Below are 23,969 nucleotides of genomic sequence, written 5' to 3' on the forward strand. Positions count from 1 at the left end.
ACCTTCTATTACCTGTTGAAGAAATCAATGTTATTTTTGCTGTCAGCACACCCAAAAGTTGGGCTTTGCCTTGTGAAGGATGCATTGGCATCTCTCAGCAGTAAACTCAAATCCACAGTGCCTGTTTCACAAAGTCTTTTCTTTCCCACTGAGTGAATGGTCTCTTGATGCTGTTGCCTCCTGTGTGCTACTGTAGCATTCAGTCTTTCTTAGCCACATGGCTTTCATCCCTCCCTCTTGAAGCAGGGCTTGTTGCTCTCTGACATGTGTGTTGCTGTCTGTGTTCTGAACTTGTATGTCTCTGTGTGTAACTGAGAGTATCTCAAAAACCTGAGGCCTTTTCCTGAGAAGCCTCTGGTTTCTCCATTTAGGCCTGCTAACCACAAGACCACAAGAAGCTCTAAACAGAGATTTCCCACCTGCATTCTTGTGGATTTTATATGGAGGGGGCGTAACCTGAGTAGGATGACATTGCCTGACATTCCCATTGTCATCAGCTGTTGATTAGGGCCTTACTTGCATGGGTACTGTGGGTTCATGATTGATGTACTGTAGGAGCAGAGGGAACATAGGAAGCTGACATCCGCCTGAGTCAGACCATAGATCAGGGTTCCTCAAACTCAGCCCTCCAGATGTTTTTGGCCTACAACTCCCATGATCCCTAACAAGCAGGAGCAGTGGTCAGGGATGATGGGAATTGTAGTCTCAAAACATCTGGGGGGGCCAAGTTTGAGGAAGCCTGCCATAGATCCACCTAGATTGGTATTGTATACACTGACTAGCACCATCTCTCCATGGTTTGCCAGGGATTGAACCTGCAACAGAAGCATTTTCTAATCCTATCCAGCTACTGTGGTGGCAGAGTTATTGGAAACACTCAGATATCTGCCTTATACTGAATCAGACTATTGGTTCCATCTCCTTCAGTACTGTCTACACTCTGGCAGTGACTCTCCAGGGTTTCAGGGGTCTTTCTCAGTCCTATGTGGAGATGCCAGGGATTGAACTTGGAGCCTTATGGAATTTGAGAACATCTGTTGCTGCAATAGCTTTCGTTTCAACAACAATTGCTGTTGACACTACTCCTGCTTAAGCAAAGGACAGCAGATCAGATTATCATAATGGTCATCCAGTGTACTAGGACCGAGGCTCAGCCTGTCTTGCAAGATCAAATATGGAACAATAAGCCACTGAGATTCTATTTTAGAATTGGAGCCGTGTCAGTGAATCCTCCTTATTGTCTACCAAATTTCATTTTGAAGTGTAATTATTGTTAAAAAAACAAAAACACCTTAGGCCATGGTACGCTACCCATTCTGGAAAGCAGATCAAGACATGGAAGACTGCCAGGAAATTATAAAAGTACAAGGCAACCTCTTCTTACATTCCTATTTTATATTCTCTGTAACTATTCATGGATTTCTACCTTGCCTACTGGGCTTCCATTCAAATTTACTACATTATCTCCTTAGGCTGAGATATTTGCATCAGCCTTATATGAAATATCTAATAGTGCTTAAGGATGAGTGAATCAGTCTGTTTCTGGTCTGTGTCAGCTTTCCATGTGTTCACCCATAGGTCCGTTTCATCCTATTTCCGTGTTAATGTGTTGTTGTTTTCAAATTCTCATGGGCAAAGCAAACCGGTGAGGTTGGAGGAGGCAATAGAACTACCAGTTCCCAAGCCCAGCCAGTCTCATGCCTGCCAGGGTAAAAGGCTGGGAGGGGTTAGTATGCCACGTCCAAGGCTGGCTTTTATTCCATCTACCACCGTAATGGCATGCTGAGATAATGGGAGGGCTTGGAATTCACTGGACTTAATCAGTCCCCGAAATCCCCCTTTTTCCTTTTCTCTGCCAAGTTTTTCCTATATATCCTTTCCCCTCTATGTGATCCTTTCTCCGTGTCATGGCTGACATGAAACAGAAACACCTGCAAAGTCATATGGCCTCCCACTAATCATACAATTGCACCCTTTAATACCTATTTAAGACTACATTTTAAAATGTGTTTTGTTTTGAGCATGCTTTTTGAACTGAAAACTGCATCAAAACATTTGGGAAGTGTGAAAGCTTGTGAAAAACTGTGTTATGTGATAAGGGATGATCGGGTCAGTCCCTATCAGAAAAAAAAAATAGTAAAGATCAAGTGGTGTACTTTTCTTTTCAAGAGTACTTTTCTTTTTAAAAAAAGGTTATTTCCACTGTTCTTACATCTCTCTCTCTTTCTGTAAGCAAGTTAGCTGTTTCTCCCATGGCTCCTATATTACTCTTTAGTTTGGCACAGCTGAGACACCAAAGCTGCCAGCCTCCTTCTCTAGCTATTATCACCATTTTTATTTTTATTTTTTTGTATCTTGCCAAACCTCTGTCTCCACGGACTCCTCCAGATTGCTTAAGGTAATAAATAAATAAATGTACATTCTCAAGTACAACTTAAAATTGTTACCATAATTGTATGCAGTATTCATATCTCATTATTATTATTCCTCTATTGAGAAGATTAAAGGGCTGAACTGCAACAGCAATTTGTCTAGGACAGAGGTACATAGCACATCTCTCTCTCCCAAGTCATCAGATCAATCATTTGAGGAGCACAGAGGGGATGATAACTAGCTATGTACAAACATGTCTCATTCAGCTATGATATTTGTTTGACATCTGGTTTGACTTTCCAGCGTTGCAATTGGTTTATTTTGCACAAGTCTATGCAAACTGAGTTGGTGGAAGGAAACAGATTGCTAGGGCATTTGAACAGTTTCCTCTGACATGCCCAGTGATGAACAATCTTCTCAGTTGATCTGCATCAGAATGGGGCCGTGTAAATGGTGTTCTGTTGCACCAGAAGCGGTTTAGTCATGTTGGCCACATGACCCGGAAAGCTGTCTGTGGACAAACACCAGCTCCTTCGGCCTGAAAGCAAGATGAGTACTGCACCCCATAGTCGCCTTTGACTGGACTTAACCTTTACCTTTTTTGCATGTATATGAGAGAGTGTGCGCAAGTGTATGGTTGCCAAATGCACCACTGGCATATGACCTCTGGAGGGTTTGCCAAGAGTGAAGGTGTCCCCCAGGCTAAAAAGCGTTAGCCACAACCAGAAGCCTTATAGTTGGTCTCTAAAAACTGAAAATAGGACTGTTGTTCTTAACATGAACCGTAATGGTGACACAGATTAGCCATTCTGTAACTTCAAAACAATACAAGCATTCTTGAAGTTGGAGGTTCCTTAAACTTCTTCTTGGTATTTGTTTATGAAATTTAGAAAGCATGTCATATGACAACTGGAGGAAATCAAGGCTAATGCAGGTTTCATTTAGGGTGGGTATATCATAGAAGCACAGCTGTGGGGTTGGAAGGGAATGTAGTGAATCATCTGGCACAAGTCCCTGCCCTGTAGCAGGACATCCTATGCATAAAGCATTTCCTGGCAGATTCCTGCCCATCCTTTGCTTAGATATTTCCACTCTCTAGGCAACTATTCCTGTTTAGGATTAAAGCTGCTCCAGGAAGCTGTCTAAAGACACAGACATATACCATGCACACCCAACCACCTTAGAAGCAGAGCAACATTTCAAAATGAATCCTTTGGAATTTAAAAATGCTTAGCCAGAGTATGATACAATCTTTTATCACATAATCACATGTTACAACTGCTCTTTTCATTTCTTGCAAAGTTATTGCTCCCTGCCATTATTTAGCTCTTGTGAGGTTTCCAGGTTTTCATTCTCAAGGACCCTTAAAGTTGTGTGCCTAGAATAGCCATTAACAATTTGTGTTATAGAAAGGGCAACGTACAGTTGTTCCATTTGATTTGCTTCAATTTCCCATCCTTATTCAGTGGCCAACAGAACAACAGTCGATTTCCCCATCTCTCCCAATACAAAAAACGGCTGTTACTAAGGCTGTTATTAAACCAGATCTTCACACATGGGAGAAAACACAGGTTCTCTGATAGGTGGAAAACACAAATAAAGTAAACCTAGGCAGTCTTAATGTCAACCAATGTGGAAATTAATTCTAGGTGATATGCTAGGTTTATTAAAAAGCGAATAGAGGGGAAATATTTTATGTCATGTGGAAAATACTGTGATGTGGAAAATACTGAATTTCACCATTGAACAGTGGAATCGTAAACTGGAGGAAGAGGATCTTGTGAAGATTGGGCTTTATTCCCTAAGAGAAATTTCACTCCAACTAAAAAGTAGAGTAATCCCAACTGCATTCATGTTACGTAAGGTGGGATGCCACTACTGGACCACCTTCGAGGCTGCAGTGGTGCTGTCCCTTGCCAAGGATGAGGTGGAGCAGCAGTGAGGGTGGAGGAAGCCATGGACTGGCAGCAGCTGTGGGCCCAGGTGTTATACCCCCTCCACCTGCTGCCAGTCTTGTGCTTACCTGCCCTCGCTACCACCTGATTGGCCCATACCAGGGAGCAGCAATATCACTATAGCCAGGAGGGTGATGCAATAACAATATCTCACATCATAAGGCACTATTGCTACTTTGGCTTCTACTATCTGCTGCCTCCTGCTATTTTCCATTTTAAGACACTGACCAGATGCAAACTCATGGTGTTACCATCAACCACACCCCTCCCCCCAAAAAAAGTTGTTTGTCTACTCCATAACTTGATGGAGAGTTATAGAGAACTTGCAGCCTTTCACCCTATTTCATGATGCTTTGGTTGGTGAAATAAAGATTTTGACCTACTATGAATATTCAAAACATGTGCCAAATGGAAATGACCCTAGGTTAAATTAAGAACAATATAATCAATGGATTCATTTGTGCAGCAGAGAAAAATACTAATAAATGTTTAGGAACATGGTGAGGTGTGGCATTCCATATTTTTCAGCCATAGAAGCCCATAGAAATCTTGGCATCCAGAATATCCTCCCCAAAGCTTTGCAGGATTTCTGTATCAATGCAGCAGCCTGTACTATTATCTTAATCAATACTAGATAAAATAGAAGGGTTGACCACTTCTGCTGTGGTCAGGTATATGGAGCTGAGATTTTGAACAGGTGTCAAATAGTTCCATAGAGCTGAATAGTTCCTGGTAACTGCTCCTTTCTCTTTTTTTATCAGCATCTGCTAGTTATTTGTAAAGCTATCAGTTGTACTTGATAACTCTTGTGTTAACGTGCATAATCATCATGGGTTACTTTGCTTTTCATTTTAGCCACAGAATATTGAAACACCTTCAGAAACTCTGTTCCATTTGTGGAACTAACTTTTTATGATTGCTGAAACTTAAGGCAAATACAGCTCAGAATTTGTTGACATTTAGTGCTCACCTGTTGCCTCTGTTGAAATTTATATATACGTTCTATTTTAACAGCCAGTCTGTGAGCTCAGAATGGCATTTATATGGCATCTCGGGCTATGTAAACATCCCAAAAGGTGGCAGGTATTTATTTTGTATCTGGTGACACATTCAGAAATAATGTTGTCGGACTGGGTCTTTTACTCTTTCCTTTCCCTATGTTGTGAATCCATGTACTTAAATTGATAGCTGTAAAAATAAAATAGTATCACTGGATTGTAGGCAACTAAGTTCTACTTAGAATAGACCTGCTAAAATTAATGGGTCTGAATTAATCGTGTCCATTAATTTCACTGGGTGGTATTCAACTAAGTTTTACACAGTGTAGACCCATTGAAAGTAATTAACATGATTAAGTTAGGACCATTAATTTCAGTGGATCTATTCTGAATAAAACTTAAAAATCACCCAATTGGCCTACTCTGAGTATGACTAACATTGGTTGCAGCTCACTGTTTCACAGTTATATCTATGCAGAACTATATTTTGCCAAAATGATGGTCACTCCAACACCTCATTTTTGTTCATAGAAAAACCTCCATGATAGCTCATGACTGTTCGAATGAGTCGCATAAAAACAATGAGTCTCTGATGTGAATGTGTGTCACAACTACTGGCTCTATATGCAGCAGAATTCTAGGAATACCTGAGGAATTTGCTGTTTGGAATTGCAATATGAATTGACGACATGACCTGTACCTCCCAGACAAACATGTGGAATGGAACATATAGTACTATCCTCTGGCTTTTGTGTATCTTGAAATGCTACAATGCAGCTCTCTGTTCAAAGAAAGGTGGATTTAAATATGGATTCCCCCCCTAAAATAAACAATTCATAGATGGAGGTGAAAGTGAGGTGGCATGGACAAATGCAAAAAGGACATGGATTGGGAACAGTCTGATCCACAGTGACTTGGGCACAATTGGCTCATGCCCACACAGATTTCACCCAAATATCCAGAATCCTTTTTTTAATGTTTCCATTATGTTTAATCTACCCTATTCATTTCAATGCATGGGTAATATAATACAAATGGGATGCGGGAGACGTAAAACAATCTGTATCATTTGAGGAAAGAAAGCATCAACAGCAAATACTGATCATATTTGCTGGACTGATTTCCATTCCGGACTTGGGACTAACGGTGACCTGTTTCTGTCAGGATTTTATTATCACACACAGCTCTTGAGGCAAAAAAAAATTGAGAGGACAACAAACTATTTTCTTCTTCTTCTGGCTTCTTGCTCTCTATCCCCTGTGTCAACCTTCTCAGGCTCTGGAAAACTCTCTCCCATTCCCTGTAGAGGCCAAGCTATATTTAGGGCTTCCTGCCAAAGATTGAGATCTCTGGGGCCACCAAATGGTGACACCCACAGTCACCAAGTCATTCTTTTTTTAATCAGCAAAACAACAATACTACCATGATGTTGGTATAAACATTAAACAGGATGAAATGTGAAAATACAAGGAAAGGTGTGTGGCTCAGTGGTAGAACATCTATGTTTTGCATGCAGAAGGTTCCAGATTCAGTCTCCAGCATCTGGAAGAGACCTGGAGAGTCACAGCCAGTCAATGCAGACAACTGAGCTAAGATGAACTTAGTATAAAGCAGCTCCCAAAGTTCCTGTGTGCTTCACACATTTTTAATTCTGTCGATGCAAAACATAAATATACAATATTCAGACTATAAAATACTTGGTACATTTGAGAAAGTGTACTTTTAATAGTCACACCAACCCTTCCCCAATCCCTGCAGCTTTCCTTTGAATTAGGCTGCTGCTACCGATATTATGTAGTAGCCAGCAGAGCCTTAAGGCAGCATGGGAGCTAGGGAGTTAAATGTTAGTTCTGGATAGCAAGCCAACGGGATGGGGGAGTATATTCTGTGCAGCACAGCATAACAATGGGAAATGTGACTGCGTGCGGAACAGGTGGGAGGAGGCTTACAAGTGTGCACTGTTTGAGTTCCCAGTGTTTTGTGTGTGAGGGAGGGGTAAATTGAGTGGGTACTGAGAGAAATGTATTGGTATACTTTCACATTTCTAAACTTCGACCTGTGTCAAGCTGACTTCTCTTGTAGGTTAACAACTGCTTGCAACTGTCAACCTCTCAATCACAGCCTTTTTGCAGCCTTCCACAGACCTTTTGACTGGGAGAGGTCCCATGTCAGCTACTTTGTTTGAGAATCAAATATTAACAAGGGGGCCTGCAGAGAAGCATTGTGCTGTGGAGTGCTTCTGTTCAGGATTAGAGCAATCCGGCCAAGCCCTCTTTCAAGATATTCCATTGCATCCACCCCTTCCCTCCTAGTTTTCTGGTTTCCCTCCACCTCCAGCATTCTGTGTCAGCATTCTGTGTCCATTGAACATGCTAAGTCATTGGTCTGTTTCAGGATTTCCCCTCCCTGACTCCATCTGCACTATTACATGGCTTCCCCCCAAAGGAGCTTGGGAAATGTGGTTAGTTAAGGGTGCTGAGAGTTGTTAGGAGACCCCAATTCCCTTCACAGACAGGGCCGGATTTAGATGAAGAGAGCCCCCCCAATCCCCCACCCTCATGACTAGAAGAAAATGGAAGTGTTCTATTTTTTTTTTTTTTTTGAATAATATTTATTGAATTTTCCAGTAAAACATACCAATACAAAACAATTACAATAAAGACAAACACAAACAAAAAACAACAAGTATAATTCCAAAAATTATTTTCTCAACCTAATTTCCCCGACTTCCTCATACCTCACCGTTTTGTATTCTAATTTCATTATCCTGTCAGCAACTCCATTCCCTTATTTCCCATTTTTTTTTTAACAAATTCCATTCCTTTTCATACTCTAATATCTCTGAAAACCACCATATTTTTAAATCCACATCAATCTAACATTCCTTAATCTTATAGTATTTATTAAGATAGTCCTTAAATTTCTTCCAATCTTCTTCCACTGTCTCTTTCTCCTGGTCTCGGATTCTGCCCGTCATCTCTGCAAGTCCCATATAATCTGTCATCTTCATCTGCCATTCTTCCAGGGTTGGTAAGTCTGATGTCTTCCAATACTTTGCAATGAGAATCCTTGCTGCTGTTGTAGCATATAAAAACAAAGTTCTATCCTTCTTTAACACCACATGACTAACCATGCCCAGGAGGAAGGCCTCTGGTTTCTTCAGGAAAGTGTATTTAAACATCTTCTTCATTTCATTATATATCATTTCCCAGAAAGCCTTAATCCTTGGGCATGTCCACCAGAGGTGAAAGAATGAACCTTCATTCTCTTTGCATTTCCAACATTTGTTATCTGACAAGTGGTTAATTTTTGCAAGCTTGACTGGGGTCATGTACCACCTATATATCATTTTCATAATATTTTCTCTCAAGGCATTACACGCCGTGAATTTCATGCCGGTGGTCCACAACCTTTCCCAGTCAGCGAACATAATATTGTGACCAATATCTTGTGCCCACTTGATCATAGCTGATTTAACAGTTTCATCCTGCGTATTCCATTTCAGCAGCAAGTTATACATTTTTGATAAGTTCTTAGTATTGGATTCTAACAATTCTGTTTCCAATTTAGATTTCTCCACCTGGAAACCAATTTTCTTATCCATCTTGTAAACCTCCATTATTTGATAATAGTGAAGCCAATCTCTAACTTTGTCCTTTAGTTTCTCAAAACTCTTCAATTTAAAGTTACTACCCTCCTGTTCTAAAATTTCCCAATATTTCGGCCATGTGGACTCCATATTAAGTCTTTTCACAGCTTTTGCCTCCATTGATGAAAGCCACCTTGGAGTTTTGTTCTCCAGTAGGTCTTTATATCTAATCCACACATTGTACAATGCTTTCCTGACAATATGACTTTTAAAGCCTTTATGAATCTTCACTTTGTCATACCACAAATATGCATGCCACCCAAAAGAGTTGTTAAAACCTTCCAAATCTAAAATGTCTGTGTTGTTAAGAAGCAGCCAATCCTTCAACCAGCAGAAAGCTGCTGATTCATAATAAAGTTTCAAATCTGGCAGGGCAAATCCCCCCCTTTCCTTTGCGTCAGTTAAAATCTTAAATTTTATTCTGGGCTTTTTGCCCTGCCAGATAAATTTAGAAATGTCTCGCTGCCATCCCTTGAAACACTCCATCTTGTCAACAATTTGCAATGTTTGAAACAAAAATAACATTCTAGGCAATACATTCATCTTAATTGCTGCTATTCGGCCAGACAAAGAAAGTTTCAAGTTAGCCCAAATTTCTAAATCTTTTTTCACTTGGTTCCAACATTTCTCATAGTTGTCTTTAAACAAGTTCACATTTTTAGCTGTCATATTAATCCCCAGATACTTTACGCTCTTAACCACAGTTAGACCTGTTTCATCCTGAAACTTTTCCTTCTCTCTTACTGTTAGATTTTTCTCTAATACCTTAGTTTTTAATTTATTTAATTTAAATCCTGCCACTTGACCAAACTCTTGAATTAATTCTAGAACCCTTTTCGTACTAGATTCCGGCTCTTGCAATGTAAGTACCAAATCATCTGCAAAAGCTCTCAATTTATATTGTCTCGCTCCGACCTGAACCCCTTTAACCAGCTGGTCTTTTCTTATCATATTCAGCAAAACCTCCAGGACCGAAATAAACAACAGTGTTCTAAATGGAAGTGTTCTAAATAAAATTGAGTGAAGCGAAGGATGATGATGGGTATTTAAAATTCTGTGATTCTCAATTTCTCCTCTAAAAGGACATAAGATGTTATTGTTAACTTAAATACCACGGTGAGTTTTAAAAATGCATAGAATTAACACTGAAAAACTTTTGTAATTATTGAACTTTGTAAACCTGTTGTGGAATAAGCATATTTTTTTAGGAAAATGAAGTTGTAATGTTATTCTTAAAAAAACACATTGAGTTTACAAATTATATTGCCTGGGAAGTGTAAATAATATGATCATGATTACCTGACAGTGTGACACTTTTAGAATCTACTTTATGCTGTCATTAAAAGGTTAGTTTTAAAATGGAAGTAAACTACAACCATCAAATACAGTAAGGCTAAAACGTTTTCTCCCTAGCCTTCCTCATAGCAAAATCACCCAAAACTTCATCAAAATTTGTCTGTCTGTCACTTTCAATGTACAGAATGCTCATTGCGGACAACCTCTCTTGAGAATCACAAAGTTACGATTATCAGAATTGTTTAACGGTCAGTTCCAGAGAATTCTGGGAACTGTAGCTGCGATGGAAATAGGGATCTCCTAGCAACTCTCAACACCCTTAGCAAACTTTGTAGATGTATAGTCAGCCTTATAATAAATTAAAGCTTGTTACCTTGAAGCACTACTCCTGAGAGTACCTCACTAATCCAGAAAGGAGTAAGCTTGCACATACAGCACATATGCACCATCCTGCTGCATTGCATTAAGAGGATGGCATTAAGAAGTGCAGCAAAGAGCTGTCAATGCACTGTACATGCCCGTTCAGGATTCAAATGTATTCACTTATTTATTTTAAAGATTTCCAGCCTTCGGTTTTTTTTTTTTAAAAAAATAATATTTATTACTTTTAAAGCTTACAAGAAAGAAAAGGAAGAAAGAAGACAAAAGAAAAAAAAGAACAAAAAAGAGAAAAAACAATACAATACATAAACAATACAAAACACAACCTTAACACATTAAACTAACACAATAAACTAAACCAAACCAAACAAAAACAATTTAAAAACATACATCATACCTTTTCCATATTCTATCTTTCATTCCCTTGTATCATTGACCTCCTCTCACCTCCCTCTTTGTATTCCACTTCCATTAATTGTTTCAGCAATTCCTTTCCATCTTTCTCTATTTTCTATCATATAAATGTCTTAACATGTTTTTAATCTTATTTCCATTAAAATTAGTATACTTATTTAAGCTAAACTCCTTATAGCATTTCAGCTAAAGCCATAAAATTTTCTTCCAACATTTTTCTATCACTCATTAATTTTACAATATTTCTGTATATAGACTTTAAATTTCCAATCTTCTTCCACCATCTCCTCTCCCCAGTCTCGGACTCTACTAGCCACTTCCGTCAACTCCATACAGTCCATCAACCTGGAGATCTTATGTCTGAGGCTCTTAACTCTTTTCCACGTCTCTTCTGCCAGTCTTCTTCATATTCTTTGATGCTGAAGAGCAGATCTCGGGGAAACTCCAATCCAACGATACTTTTATTCCTTCTCGACAGGTCAGCCAGATTTCCATAATTAAAACTAGGATCCATAAAGTATTTCCGGGCATGTTTCAAAATTCCTCCAAATCCAAAGGCCCCCAGAACTCCAATCTCCTCCTGACCCAAGTCCATATTCCAAAAGTCAGTTAATCCCTGCATAGAGGGATCTTTCCAACTTTCCTTTTCTAGTCCAGGCCAGGCTCCGATCTTCAAAATCTGACTTTTTCTAGTCTCAATCATAAAGGGCCTCAACTTGTAGTCCTCAATTTGCCTCTGTAAGGCTAAGGCTCCCCCTTGTATTACTTTAGGTTCGACAGCAGCAACTTTCTCCTTCTCCTTTTCAGCAATTTGTCCTGTTGAAATAGATTCCTGTGCCAAATCCTGAATAATTTCTGTATTGGTGCTCACTTTTGGTTCCAAAATGTCAATTTTAGTAGTCATAGCATCCATCTTTTTATGAAGCTGTTCCAACAAGTGGCTTATCTTAGAAAATGCAGTCCATAAGGCTTCTCCTGTTGACATTCTTGAATATCCAAGATCAATCTCTAGTTCTCACAGTTCTTATCAAGCAGCTGGAGATTTCCCAGCTCCACTCTTGTAACAGTTTCAAAAGCTCCCTCTAGAGGGGAACAGTCTCCACTTGTATCAATCTTTTCCAACACAGATCAAAAAGTAAAGATAGTTTCAATTTTCAGATACTTTTCCTTCCTTTTAAATGCAGAAGCGGACAATGGAAACAATATATTTCTCTTATTTAACTGACTGTCAACATCCGTTCTCTTCGCTGTCAATGAACTCTCCCGAAACGTCAATCACTGGGAGCTCGTTCCCAGGTTCAGAGCAGTGGTAATTTAATTTTAATCACTCTCTCCTGCAGGATACACAGTCCAAAATTTCCCCCCTCTTCTCCTGCTTCCAAGGGGGGTCTAATAATTTCAATCGATGGAAGTTTAATCCTTTCCGAGACCTTAACTCCAGATCCCTAAAACAGGGTTTCCTCGCGAGTAGGGGAGGCGCAAAAGGTGCCAGCCGAATCCCAGGTTCACAAGCTTCTTCCGCCTGTGATTTCAATGGGTCTCCGCCTTTGCCGTGGCGGTTCAGACCCAACTTTCCACGGAGCAAGTTCCTCCCGATCGGAGGAGCTCCGCCATTGCCGGGGGCGCCAACCCGGAAGTTCGATTTCTAGCCTTCATTTCAACAAAGTTCCCACAGCAGCTTTCACTGTCAGAATAGAGTTCTGAGTAATGGCGGAACTCTAGAAAAAGTTCCACTGAAAATAACTTTGTCTACTCAGATGCAAGTCCTACTGAGCTCCATGGGACATGGGGTGCAAGGCTGAGCAGACCTGGCTTTTGTCTGGATAATGCCAATTATGTGCTGTACCATGCACTCTAGGGTAAATTCAATTTTCCCAGGGTAGGTGACCACCCCACTCCCCCTGCTTGCTACTGGTGGTTGTATGTTTGTTTGTATGTATGTATTTCCTACCTTTCTCCCAGAACCAGGACTCAAGGCGGCTCACAAAAATTAAAACAAACATGAATAAAACACAGAAAGCTAGAAACCTACTAAAGATTATAGTCAAAATGCAATTAAACTATAACAAAATTAAAACAATACAAAAGCAAGTCTATTAAAGTACAGCTAGCAACAGTGCCACACTATTAAAAGCTTTTTATTTCGAAAAAATAACCAGTCAGTTCCTCAAAGTCTGTCAGAATAAAACCGTCTTCACATGCTGGCAAAAGGACAGCAAGGAGGGGGCCAGTCTAGCTTATCAAGGAAGGGAGTTCCAAAGTCTGGGAGCAGAAACTGACGTGGCTGCAGTTTCCTCTGTAAGATTCCCTGGGCTCCTTTGAGAGGAAGTGTTGTATATATTATTATTATTATTATTATTATTATTATTATTATACATAATTGTTCTGTATCCGCTAGCAAGCTACCATGGACAGCTATAAAGAATTGAACATGAAACTACATAGAGTTACTTCCCGCATGTTAATATAAAGAGTAGCTTTAATGAGCATGCAGATCACAGCCATAACCTCTTTGAACTTGTGAATTTCCTCACCCCACCCTCCAAGATGGTTTTAAAAGGTTGAAATCCACCCACAGTTTAAACACCTCAAATACATATCATGTTCAAAGCTTCAGAGATAGCAAGTGCTCTGTATAATATTTGCTTTCTTTAATTCCAGGTCACCAGAAAAAGAGATGGGTTCTACAGAGCGAGAAATTGTGGTCTGGGTTTGTCAGGAAGAGAAAATTGTTAGCGGATTGACAAAGCGCACAACTTGCACTCAAGTAATTGAAGCTCTGCTTGAGGAACATCAAGCCACCTATGCAGAAAAGAAGTTTCTTTTTGGACAGCCCAAGGATTATTGCATCATAGAAAAATGGAGAGGTTCTGAGAGGGTCCTTCCACCTCTCACTAAAATGCTGAGACTCTGGAAAGCCTGGGGGGAAGAGCAGCCTAATTTGCACTTTGTCTTGGTCAAGGCAGATGCCTTCCCCCCATTTCCATTGTGGAGGACAGCTGAAGCCAAGCTTGTACCAAATCTTGAAAAACCCTGGGACCTGAGCCCGGCCAATTACATGAAGATGTTGCCAGTGGACAAGCAAAAGAGGATTGTTAGGAAAACCTTCCGGAAGCTGGCCAAACTTAAACAAGAAGGAGTCCTGCAAGAGAGGGACAACATAGAGACTCTCATCCACTTGATCCTTTCTCAGGACCACACCATTCACCAGCAAATCAACAGAATGAAGGAACTGGATCTAGAAATCGAACAGTGTGAAGCCAAATTTCACCTAGATCAGCTTGAAGGTGATGGAGGAAATTATGTGCAGGAGTCTTATTTAATGGCGACATCCAGTGATGCTGAAGAAGAAACAGACATGTCTCACAGCAGCCAGCAGATGCCAGAAAGCTCGAGCAAAGGAGAGGGGTTGTTACAAGTGGAAGAAGGACTAAAGCACCACAAAGAGCTTATTGAAAAGCTCTCTGCGGAAATTGAACGAGAGGTTAATGACATTGGAAGAAACGGAGACATGTGGACAGAGGAACCGCCTAAGGAGGAAATGGAGAGTTCCGATGTAGGAAGTGTCAAGAACGAATTGGAGAAAAGCATGAAAGATGCCTTAAGGATCCATTCTCAACTAAACTGCATCCAGCAGGAGTTAAAATACAGGGACCTGATGCTTCAAAAGAAGGAAAAGGAGTATGAACTGATTGTGGAAGAGCTTAATGCTTTGCACGCTAAGGCCAAAAGTGAAATCAGGCACCCACCTAATGAGGAGCAAGCAAAGGACAGTGAAATTTCCACCAAGAATTTTACAGGGACTGATCTCCTTCACAAAGTGACTAGTTTAGACATAAATGATACAGACTCTGATACTGGAATCAGTTCCACTCACAGTCAGGACTCGGAAACAGCAATAGGAGAGACGTTGCTGTTGTCTACATAGCTGAAAACTGTCCTCGTTTTCCTGAGAACAAATTAGTAATATATAATGCCCTGGAGAAACATTAGGATGAGGTAGATAAGTGGTATCTTCTTATGGGGCCAAGTTCTGGTGGCATAAGAGCTTCCGAGTTAGAGAACTCCTTGTCATATAAATAAAAATTATAGCTGATTCTCATATGTTCTAAACTTACTGATAGAAATAATTTAGTCCGTTCAGCCTAATAGCAAAGTTCCTGTAGGACAGTTCAGAGGCATTTAATAATAAAAAAACCAAATAGACTTTGGTGGCGAACTGAAATCTTAATCTAAATCAGGAAAAGCAGTTACCCTATGGGTTATACAGCATACATTTGTACATCATCTGTTTGTACACCAGTTTTCTGTGAAGTATTGTTTCTCAGTATTTTACATACAACCCACTGCCAATGCATTATAACATCTCTGGTGATGATAACCTTGTTCCACTGCACCATATAAAAGACCAGTGTGGACATCATATTATACATGTTATAACCTTTGAAAGCTCTTCCCTGCCCTGTGTGCAGAGCAAAGCTGACAAACATAGGGTTAGGCCTAGCCATAGAAGGGGGAAGGGGAATTATTTGATGAACCACAAACTCCATATACAATATACCTGGGACTTTGTTATGCACAAAACAATATTTAGGAGTTTCCACAACTTTGAGTTGCAGTAGCTCCTTATGAGCACCTTTACCCATTGTTTGCTTCTGAAAAATTGGTCTTCCATCCCTCTGAAGCTGATGCACATTTTACAGATCAGCTGCTTCTTTCCTCCATATTATTCAACTGAAGAGTAAATGAAGCTTTACATAACAAAAATGAATAGGTTTTACACTGCCACAGGACGAAATAAGACCTGGGACCCTTTATTTGGTATATTGCTTATTGTTACTGCAAACGTCCAACAAAATGTATCCAATATCAAGGTCCTGGGCATGAAGACATAGACAAGAATGAATTTCGTTAGCTCCTGAACTGATATTTTAGACCAGGCTTCAAGCAGTATGTATGCCATCTGTTAAAAAAAAAAACTGGTCGGCTACAGTACATGGCTGCCAGATGGAACACCTGTGTGAGAAGCCTGCTTTTAGACAACAACAAAATAGAAATATTTAGAATGCCTAAACAGAAGCTATATTCATTGCATTCTAATTGGGATGTTCGTTTGTTTGTTTTCAAAATGGCTGGGAAAAGACACTTGATAAAACCTTTCTAAAAAATATGGTTTGGTTTTCATTTGTATTGCTTATGTTATTGTAATCCACCCCAGAACCTTAAGGTGAAGGTTGGTTAATAAATCTAATAATAATAGCTTGACAAGGAAAACCTTTTTCTGAATTCTTCAGGCTACGGTAAGGATGTTATGAAGAGATTTTTCACATAGAATTTTTGGTTGACTGCCTTTTTTTAAAAAAATGTGGCTGTATTGTTTGACACGATATTAAATGCTTTATTATTGAGCTTTCTAAGCTATCATTTCTTAATGGAAACAGATAAATTTCTGGCCAGCTATCATAGATTTGTAGTAATTTATTAACGCTTCTGAACATTTTATTTTTTATTTTTTTGCAATTTGCAATGTAATTCTCAAATCTCAAATATTAAGAACAGGTTAATATCTCTCATTAGTTTGTTGTCTGATGTATTCCTGCAGTTTATGTTTATATATTCAGGTCTTTCATGTTGTACAAGCTGCAGTTTCTTAGTTCTTCTTGCCCTCACATTGTGATAATTAACTTTGTAGACTTCTTTGACTGAGTAAATTTCACCTACAGTGGTGCCTCGCAAGACGAAAAGAATCCGTTCCGTGAGGCTCTTTGTATAGCGGTTTTTTCGTCTTGCAAAGCAAGCCCATTGACAGCTTAGCGGATTAGCGCTATTAGCAGTTTAGCGGCTTTTAGCGATCAGCTGTTAAGCGGCTTATCAGCAGATCAGCTGATAAGCGGCTTAGCGGCTTAGGAAAAGGGGGGGGGAAGGGGGGAAACCCCACAGGAACTCGCAAGACATTTTCGTCTTGCGAAGCAAGCCCATAGGGAAATTCGTTTTGTGAAGTGCCTCCAAAATGGAAAACCCTTTCGTCTAGCGGGTTTTCCGTCTTGCGAGGCGTTCATCTTGCGGGGCACCACTGTACACTTAAGGACTGATTTTTACTCCCCATGCACACTTCTTTGCAATTTTTAGAGTTAATACGTTCTTGATTTTGGGAGGTGCAGGGTGATAGACATTGGGACTTCCTTCAGTGCATACTGTAATGAGGGACAGGGAACCTGTGGCTCTGGAAATGTAGTGTACAGCTCCCACCATCCCTGACAGTTGAGCATAATGGTATTTTGAGTCAAAATGTCTGGAGGGCCACAAGTTCCCCATCCCCACGGAAAGAAATAGGACAAACTTTCACATACAGACTCTTCTACATCTCATTTTTTTTGCCAATTACTTTTTATTGCTTTTCAAAAAAATTAACAAATTAATATCAAATTAATTCAAATTTAATGTAAAAGTTGATTCCCACCCCACTTCCATGATGTTTCTCTTCCCTCCCTACATCTACTCTTTTGTTGTTGTTCTAGCAGGTGTTAAAATGTTCTTGTTGGTTGGGTCAACCAATTTAACATTGTCATCCCTTCTCTACCTTTCTTGTGAGTCTTTGTCAGGCTTCTCAACCTCAGCCCTCCAGATGTTTTTGGCCTACAACTCCCAGGACCAGTGGTCAGGGATGATGGGTATTGTAGGCCAAAAACATCTGGAGGGCTGAGGTTGAGGAAGCCTAGTCTTTGCATTTGTTCATTACTTGTGGAATAGGGAGCAGCCACACTAGAGTTATGCAAATAAACAACCTAACCTGCAACCAGATATTGCCAAGGTGTGCTCCTCTGGGAAGAGTGTGAGACAAGACTAAAAAAATAGTAGGCAGAAGGGTATCTGCATCTACTTCACAGCTGTTGTCTCTGAATACATTGTTTGGAATCCAGTAATACCTAAGGTAGCTTTGTACTTTTCATGAAAGTAGCAACAGAGGAGGAATGAAGAACTTGTTCTTCCTCATCCCCTGCAACCAAGAGATGTGTAATTCTTGCCTTTGTGCAAAACCTGGAAAACTGGGAACAGTGATCGAAAGGAACATGGGTAACCCATGCTTTCATGGTGATATTGAGCTATCACCAAACATCTATCTGAATAGGCCATGCAACAATGAATTTACTCCCAAAGCTTAAGGTTGCAGACTTGGCATGTAACTTTGCATTCTGATTTCAGTATGCCTGAGTGGTGATTAAGTCGCTAGACTCTGCCCTTCTAACACACAATGTGAAAGTAAACTTTGTCTGGGACTCACTTCTACATGATCATCCTTGTCCAACAACTCTGGTGTATTCCAAGTGGTCATATGTACATCACAGAGTTTTGGGTCAAGGGAATGAGTTTTTCAGGAATGGGACAGGGGAGATTTATTCTGCAACTTAATTCTGTAAAAAATAAATTAGTGTGTTAGGCTTTTCATGAACGATCTGTTCTCATAAAGTGACAGAGGATCCTCACCTGCTGTGATGGTGGCAATGTACCAAGTTAGGTGAGACACAGGCCCCAATCCAGTAGAAGTTAGCTGGGCTGAAATCTCATTGGAATCAACAGATCTTGACTTCAGCATGACTAACATGCCTCGTTAATGCTAATGGGAATTAAGTGCAAATAACTTTAGTTTGTTCAGGGCCAGAGGCTGAAACCTCTCAACTAATAATCATTTATTGTTGTCTGTATTCTCCTATAGTAACATGTACAAAATAACTTCTTAAGCTCTATCACTATATGTCTCCAGATTAAATAGAGATGTTTAAATTAAAATATTTATGGTAACTGACAGATCATTTAACAGGTCTTTTTTATCTAGACGACTGCCTCATAACTTAACTTAATTAACATTCAGTTGCATAGAAATGTACATGGGCAGTAATTACAGTTGCGCTATATGTGTTTTTGAAAATAAAGTGAAGTTGAAAAAATAAAGAATCCTGCCTTTTTGTTATCACAGTGTGGAATGTTCATGTTCAAGGTCCCAGTCGGTCTACCATAACTTCCTCAAGGATACTGCAGTCATCTTCCCTGCCCTAAACAACATGTACTCAACATTCTATGACCACTTTTTTGCCTCTTAAACATTATTATTATTATTATTATTATTATTATTATTATTATTATTATTATTATTATATTTACATTTGAGCATGCTGATATATGTATTTTGGACATGGGTAATGTCCTTTTGGTGAATAAGGATCAGCACTTGCTTTCATTCGTAGTCTCACCTCAAAACGGATATTGTAGAGCTAGAAAGGGTTCAGAAAGGATCAAGGAGAAATACCAAAGGGATGAAACAGCTCCCCTATGAGAAGAAGGATACAGCATCTGTGGCTTTTCCATTTAGAGAAAAGGTTAATAAGGATTTTGGAAAGCAAAAATAAAGTAAATCATCAAACCATCAATTCTAGCATGCAGGGCGCCACCCAAATTGTACAATTTGGCAACTCAATGATTGGTATTATTAATTATATTATAATTTGTCATTGTTATAATGAGGCTATTATTGGATTGTTGTAATTGAAAACTAATAAAAATTATTATAAAAAAGGGAGAAAAGGTTAATAAGAGGCTGCATGAGTTTATAAAATTTTGTAAGACACAGAGAAAGTTTTTAGAGGGAAGTTGTTCTCCCTCTCTCATAACACTGGAATGTATGGATGTCCAATGAAGCTGGACATGACTGCTCCCATGATGCCTTTTTTCTAGGCCTTCATGGACAGAGGCAGTTATTTGAAATATAAATATGTGTAGATTGATTTCAATAGGAGCTACTATTCACATGCTTTACTTTCCTACTGAAATAAATCAAACTTTTTAAAGCAGAAGGTAAACACATCTCGCCCTCTCCCGTCCATGTTTCATAAATGAATTTGATCTCTGCCAACTTTGAAATGAGAATATGCAAGCAAAAATATATATTTATATTTTAGAATAATGCTTAATGTGATTAAGTTGTTTAATGCATTACCACACTTTTGTAATTGAAACATCTTCAAATCTATACATTAATTAAAATACAGGATTACATGAAGAATCAAAAGTCAGTTTAATTCTGTAGCCCTTTGACAATATTAACCCATGTAGTTTTCATAATAAGCTAGCTGGCTACTTTTAGCCAGGCTGCTGCTTTCTCTGGTTCACTTATCATTCAGTAGTCTGAGCTAAGAAGATTTGTTAATACAACACTTAAAATACTGACAATGAAAATTGTTTATGTGCTGGGGGCAGGTCTCTCTGAAGTACCTTGTTTTTGTTTAGACGCAGGACAAACTGGTTATTTTACTATGGGTGCAGATGTTGTATTCATAGCTGAGTACTTTGCTAAGGAAGAGCACTGAGTCATTGCAAGTTGTAAAAGACAAGCCTATCAGCACATCTTCATAATAAATGGAGCTCATTTTGGAACAGGAAGACAGGAACAAGGAAAAGAAGCCTCTAAAAAAAAAAAAAGTGTAGAGATGGAATAAAGAAATAACTAATCATTATGTGTGTTTATATGTGTTCATGCACCCATCTGGAGAGAAAACATGGGCATATCTTGTGGCTGAGGTTGAACAGCATATCCAGGCTATTCATAATACAATTCAAGTACGCCCCCCCCCCAAAAAAAGAAAGAACCCTGAGAACTATAGTTTGTTAAGGATGTTGGAAATTTGCCTTTGAGGGGCAAAGTATAGTTCCCAGGATTCACTGGGGAGAAACAATGCTTTAAAAGTATGGTGTGTAAGCAGCCAGAGTTTCATAAGTCTGAGTTGACTCTGGGCCTATGTTCTAACAGAAGTTCCACATGTCACATTGCAAATTATATTGAATAGGAAGGGGCTTCCAAAAGCACTGTGGCAAACTATTTAAAGAAAATAAATTAAACAAAATCCCAACATGATGAGCCTATTTTGCACGTGTGCTCAGTACAAGAGTTTTCTCACACAGCAATCCATTTTTGTTTTTTCTCATTTTGACAGCCTTGATTTATGGTGGGAGGGGAGCCTTGTCATTGCTGCTGTTAAACAATTGGGAGTTAATAGGTACTTGATGAACTACTGCCGATTGCTCTGAGATCTGCCAGGAGATCTCAACTTTCCTTTAAACTACCCATGTCTTCTACAGGGAAGGGTTGTAACTCAGTTGCAGTAACTCAGTTACATGCTTTGCATGTAAAAGGTGCCCAGTTTAATTCCTGCCATCTCAAGGTAGCACTGGGAGTCTGTCTGTAAGCCTAGTAGCACTGCCAATCATTGTAGACAATACTGTCCTAAATGAACCAATGGTCTGACTAGTTGTAAGACAGCTTCCTACATTCCTAGAAGTCACCTTCATTGCAACCAAAATGATGAAGGGCATAGAAAACTCCCCAATAAGGAAAGCTTATAATGTTTGGGGTGTTTCAGTTCAGAGAAAAGGTGAGTAAGAAGAGATATGAAGTGTATAAAATAGTTGTGGAGAAAGTGAGTAGAGAAAAACCTTTCTCCCTCAGCAACATCCAATGAAGCTGAATGTTGGAAGATTAATGACAGATAAAATAAAGTACTTTTTCACATGGAGCTTCATTACCTATGGTAGTCACTCCCACAAAGCAATGACAAACCTAGACAGCATCTTAAAAAGCAGAGACATCGCCTTGCCAACAAAGGTCCGTATAGTTAAAGACCATAAAGAAGGCTGATCGCCGAAGAATTGATGCTTCTGAATTATGGTGCTGGAGGAGACTCTTGAGAGTGCCATGGACTGCAAGAAGATCAAACCTATCCATTCTTAAGGAAATCAGCCCTGAGTGCTCACTGGAAGGACAGATCCTGAAGCTGAGGCCCCAGTACTTTGGCCACCTCATGAGAAGAGAAGACTCCCTGGAAAAGACCCTGATGTTGGGAAAGATGGAGGGCACAAGGAGAAGGGGATGACAGAGGACGAGATGGTTGAATAGTGTTCTCAAAGCTACCAGCATGAGTTTGACCAAACTGTGGGAGGCAGTGGAAGACAGAAGTGCCTGGCGTGCTCTGGTCCATGGGGTCACGAAGAGTCAGACACGACTAAACGACTAAAGAACAAAAGTCACTCCCACAAGAAGTAGTGATAAGCACCAACTTGCCTGGCTTTAAGAGACAAGTAGAATATTCATGGAGAATAAGCCTGTCCATGGCTACTATCTCCATTGGTGGAGGCAACATGCCCCTGACTCCAGTTTCTGAGAATCACAAGTTCATGTCATCCATCTCTGCATTTAGTAAGCGTCTTAATACTGAGCATGGGAGGGAGTGGCAGACATTCAAATGAGGCCTTCACAGGTGCTTTGCAGATTTCAGGTTATAGCCAAGCAGAAAACGCATAACGGCTGGTCCTCAAGCTGTGCAAAACAACCTGTTTCTCAGTTCTGCCTACAACCTTAGGTAAACATACATGTTCCTCTAGTAGGTGGAATGCAGGAGGTAAGAAAAACTAGGCAGCCCTTCTGTAAGCAGGGGTAGAAATGAATTTTAGGTGATGTCCTTGGTTTTTTAAAAAAGCCAACAGAAGTCAACTTTCTTCTTGCAATGGGGGGGGGGGATATTCCCTCAGATTAGATTTTCAAGTGGTATAATATCTCCCTCCAGTTTAGCATCCTGCTTATGTATAAATAAGGGTACATCCACACAATTGTTTGTCTCATGATTACTAGTCATGGGTCAGAGAGGTTTCTTTTTGGGCCATCACTTTCCTTAGGGAAACCCATTGTTACTGCTGAATCAGAACAAACATTTCTGCAAATAAATGTTTATTCCGATACAGCAGAAAACAGAGAGTTTTCCCTCAACTAGCCAGTCCCTGACACCCTACTTCAATCCTTTTAGGTAACTTAAATTTATGTTCCTCTGCATCAGTTTCCAACACCCATAGGCCCTCTCACCAGAACATTTTTGGGAAGGGAACTAAGTGCCCATAACTATAACTTCATAGCATTCTAGCATTCAGAGCACACTTGATTATTACTGAGGAAATGACCCACCCCCCAAACTCTGCACTCTAAATTTGCTTAACCAGACTTGGATATAAACACTTAGAGTGTTTCCAGATGGACTGGTCATTTGCACTAAATTTTGTTATTATCCCTCACTTTTATAGTGCAATTATAGTAAAGCATCAACATTTCCTGACCATATGGGGGACCTTGAACTTTTCAGCTGAGTTAATGGCTGTATGTTGTCTCCCTGAAGCATCGGTGTGTATCACCAACTTCACTGCTCTAGGGCTTCTTTGGCAATTTGACCATTAAGCCTACAGAACCAGCTGCAGAGCAATAGAACTGGTATGATGACTCTCATAAAAAACAGTGCATCTTAATCACATCAACTACTTCCCTTTCAGAAGAATCCATAAGGACATCAGCTATTGTTCAGATGTGGAGGCACGGAAAGGTATTTTTGTGATGCTCAGCAGAGAGGTTCATTTAGACATACTTAGAGCAAATGTCAAAACCATCAGAGCAAGATGGCCTGGGGTTTTAATATTGATACTGACCTTTTTAGCTTGCAGACTATTGATTGTTTTGTTGGTGATTGTATGAAGGAAGAAATTGACAGTCAGCAGGGATGGGGGGGGGGGGACTCTTCATTCTTTTCACACTAAACATTTCCCTCCAAGGCCACATGGATCCCTCTGCCCAAAAAGAAACCCTTCTAGTGGGATGTATAAAAAATCCCTTTCACCCTGTCCTTATTTGTCCTTTTGGGAACTCCTCTAAAAATCTAAGACAAGCTGATAACTAGGGGTGTGTATGGGATTCAGATGAGTCCTGAGCCAAATCAGGCTAATTCAGAGGGATTTGAGAGATTCCTGAGATGAGTGACTCCTTCAAAATCGCTTAGAAGCAAATCTGGGTTCTCCTGGAGTTTCAGGAACAAACAG

The 23,969-nt window shown here is 39.8% G+C and overlaps 1 protein-coding gene across 2 annotated transcripts in view; it reads left to right on the plus strand.

Moving 5' to 3' along the window:
- Positions 1 to 16,705, plus strand: part of RASSF9 (Ras association domain family member 9) — a 39,819-nt gene extending 23,114 nt beyond the window's left edge. For both annotated transcript variants that reach the window (XM_081878305.1, XM_081878306.1), the window contains exon 2: positions 13,728 to 16,705. In XM_081878305.1, coding sequence (XP_081734431.1) covers positions 13,728 to 14,994 — 1,267 coding nt within the window. In that variant the 3' untranslated portion in view covers positions 14,995 to 16,705. The remainder of the gene's footprint in view (positions 1 to 13,727) is intronic.
- Positions 16,706 to 23,969: the final 7,264 nt, after the last annotated feature.

The sequence above is a fragment of the Podarcis erhardii genome (genome assembly GCF_964252035.2).
Source record: "Podarcis erhardii genome assembly, chromosome: 10".
Lineage (NCBI taxonomy): Eukaryota > Metazoa > Chordata > Lepidosauria > Squamata > Lacertidae > Podarcis > Podarcis erhardii.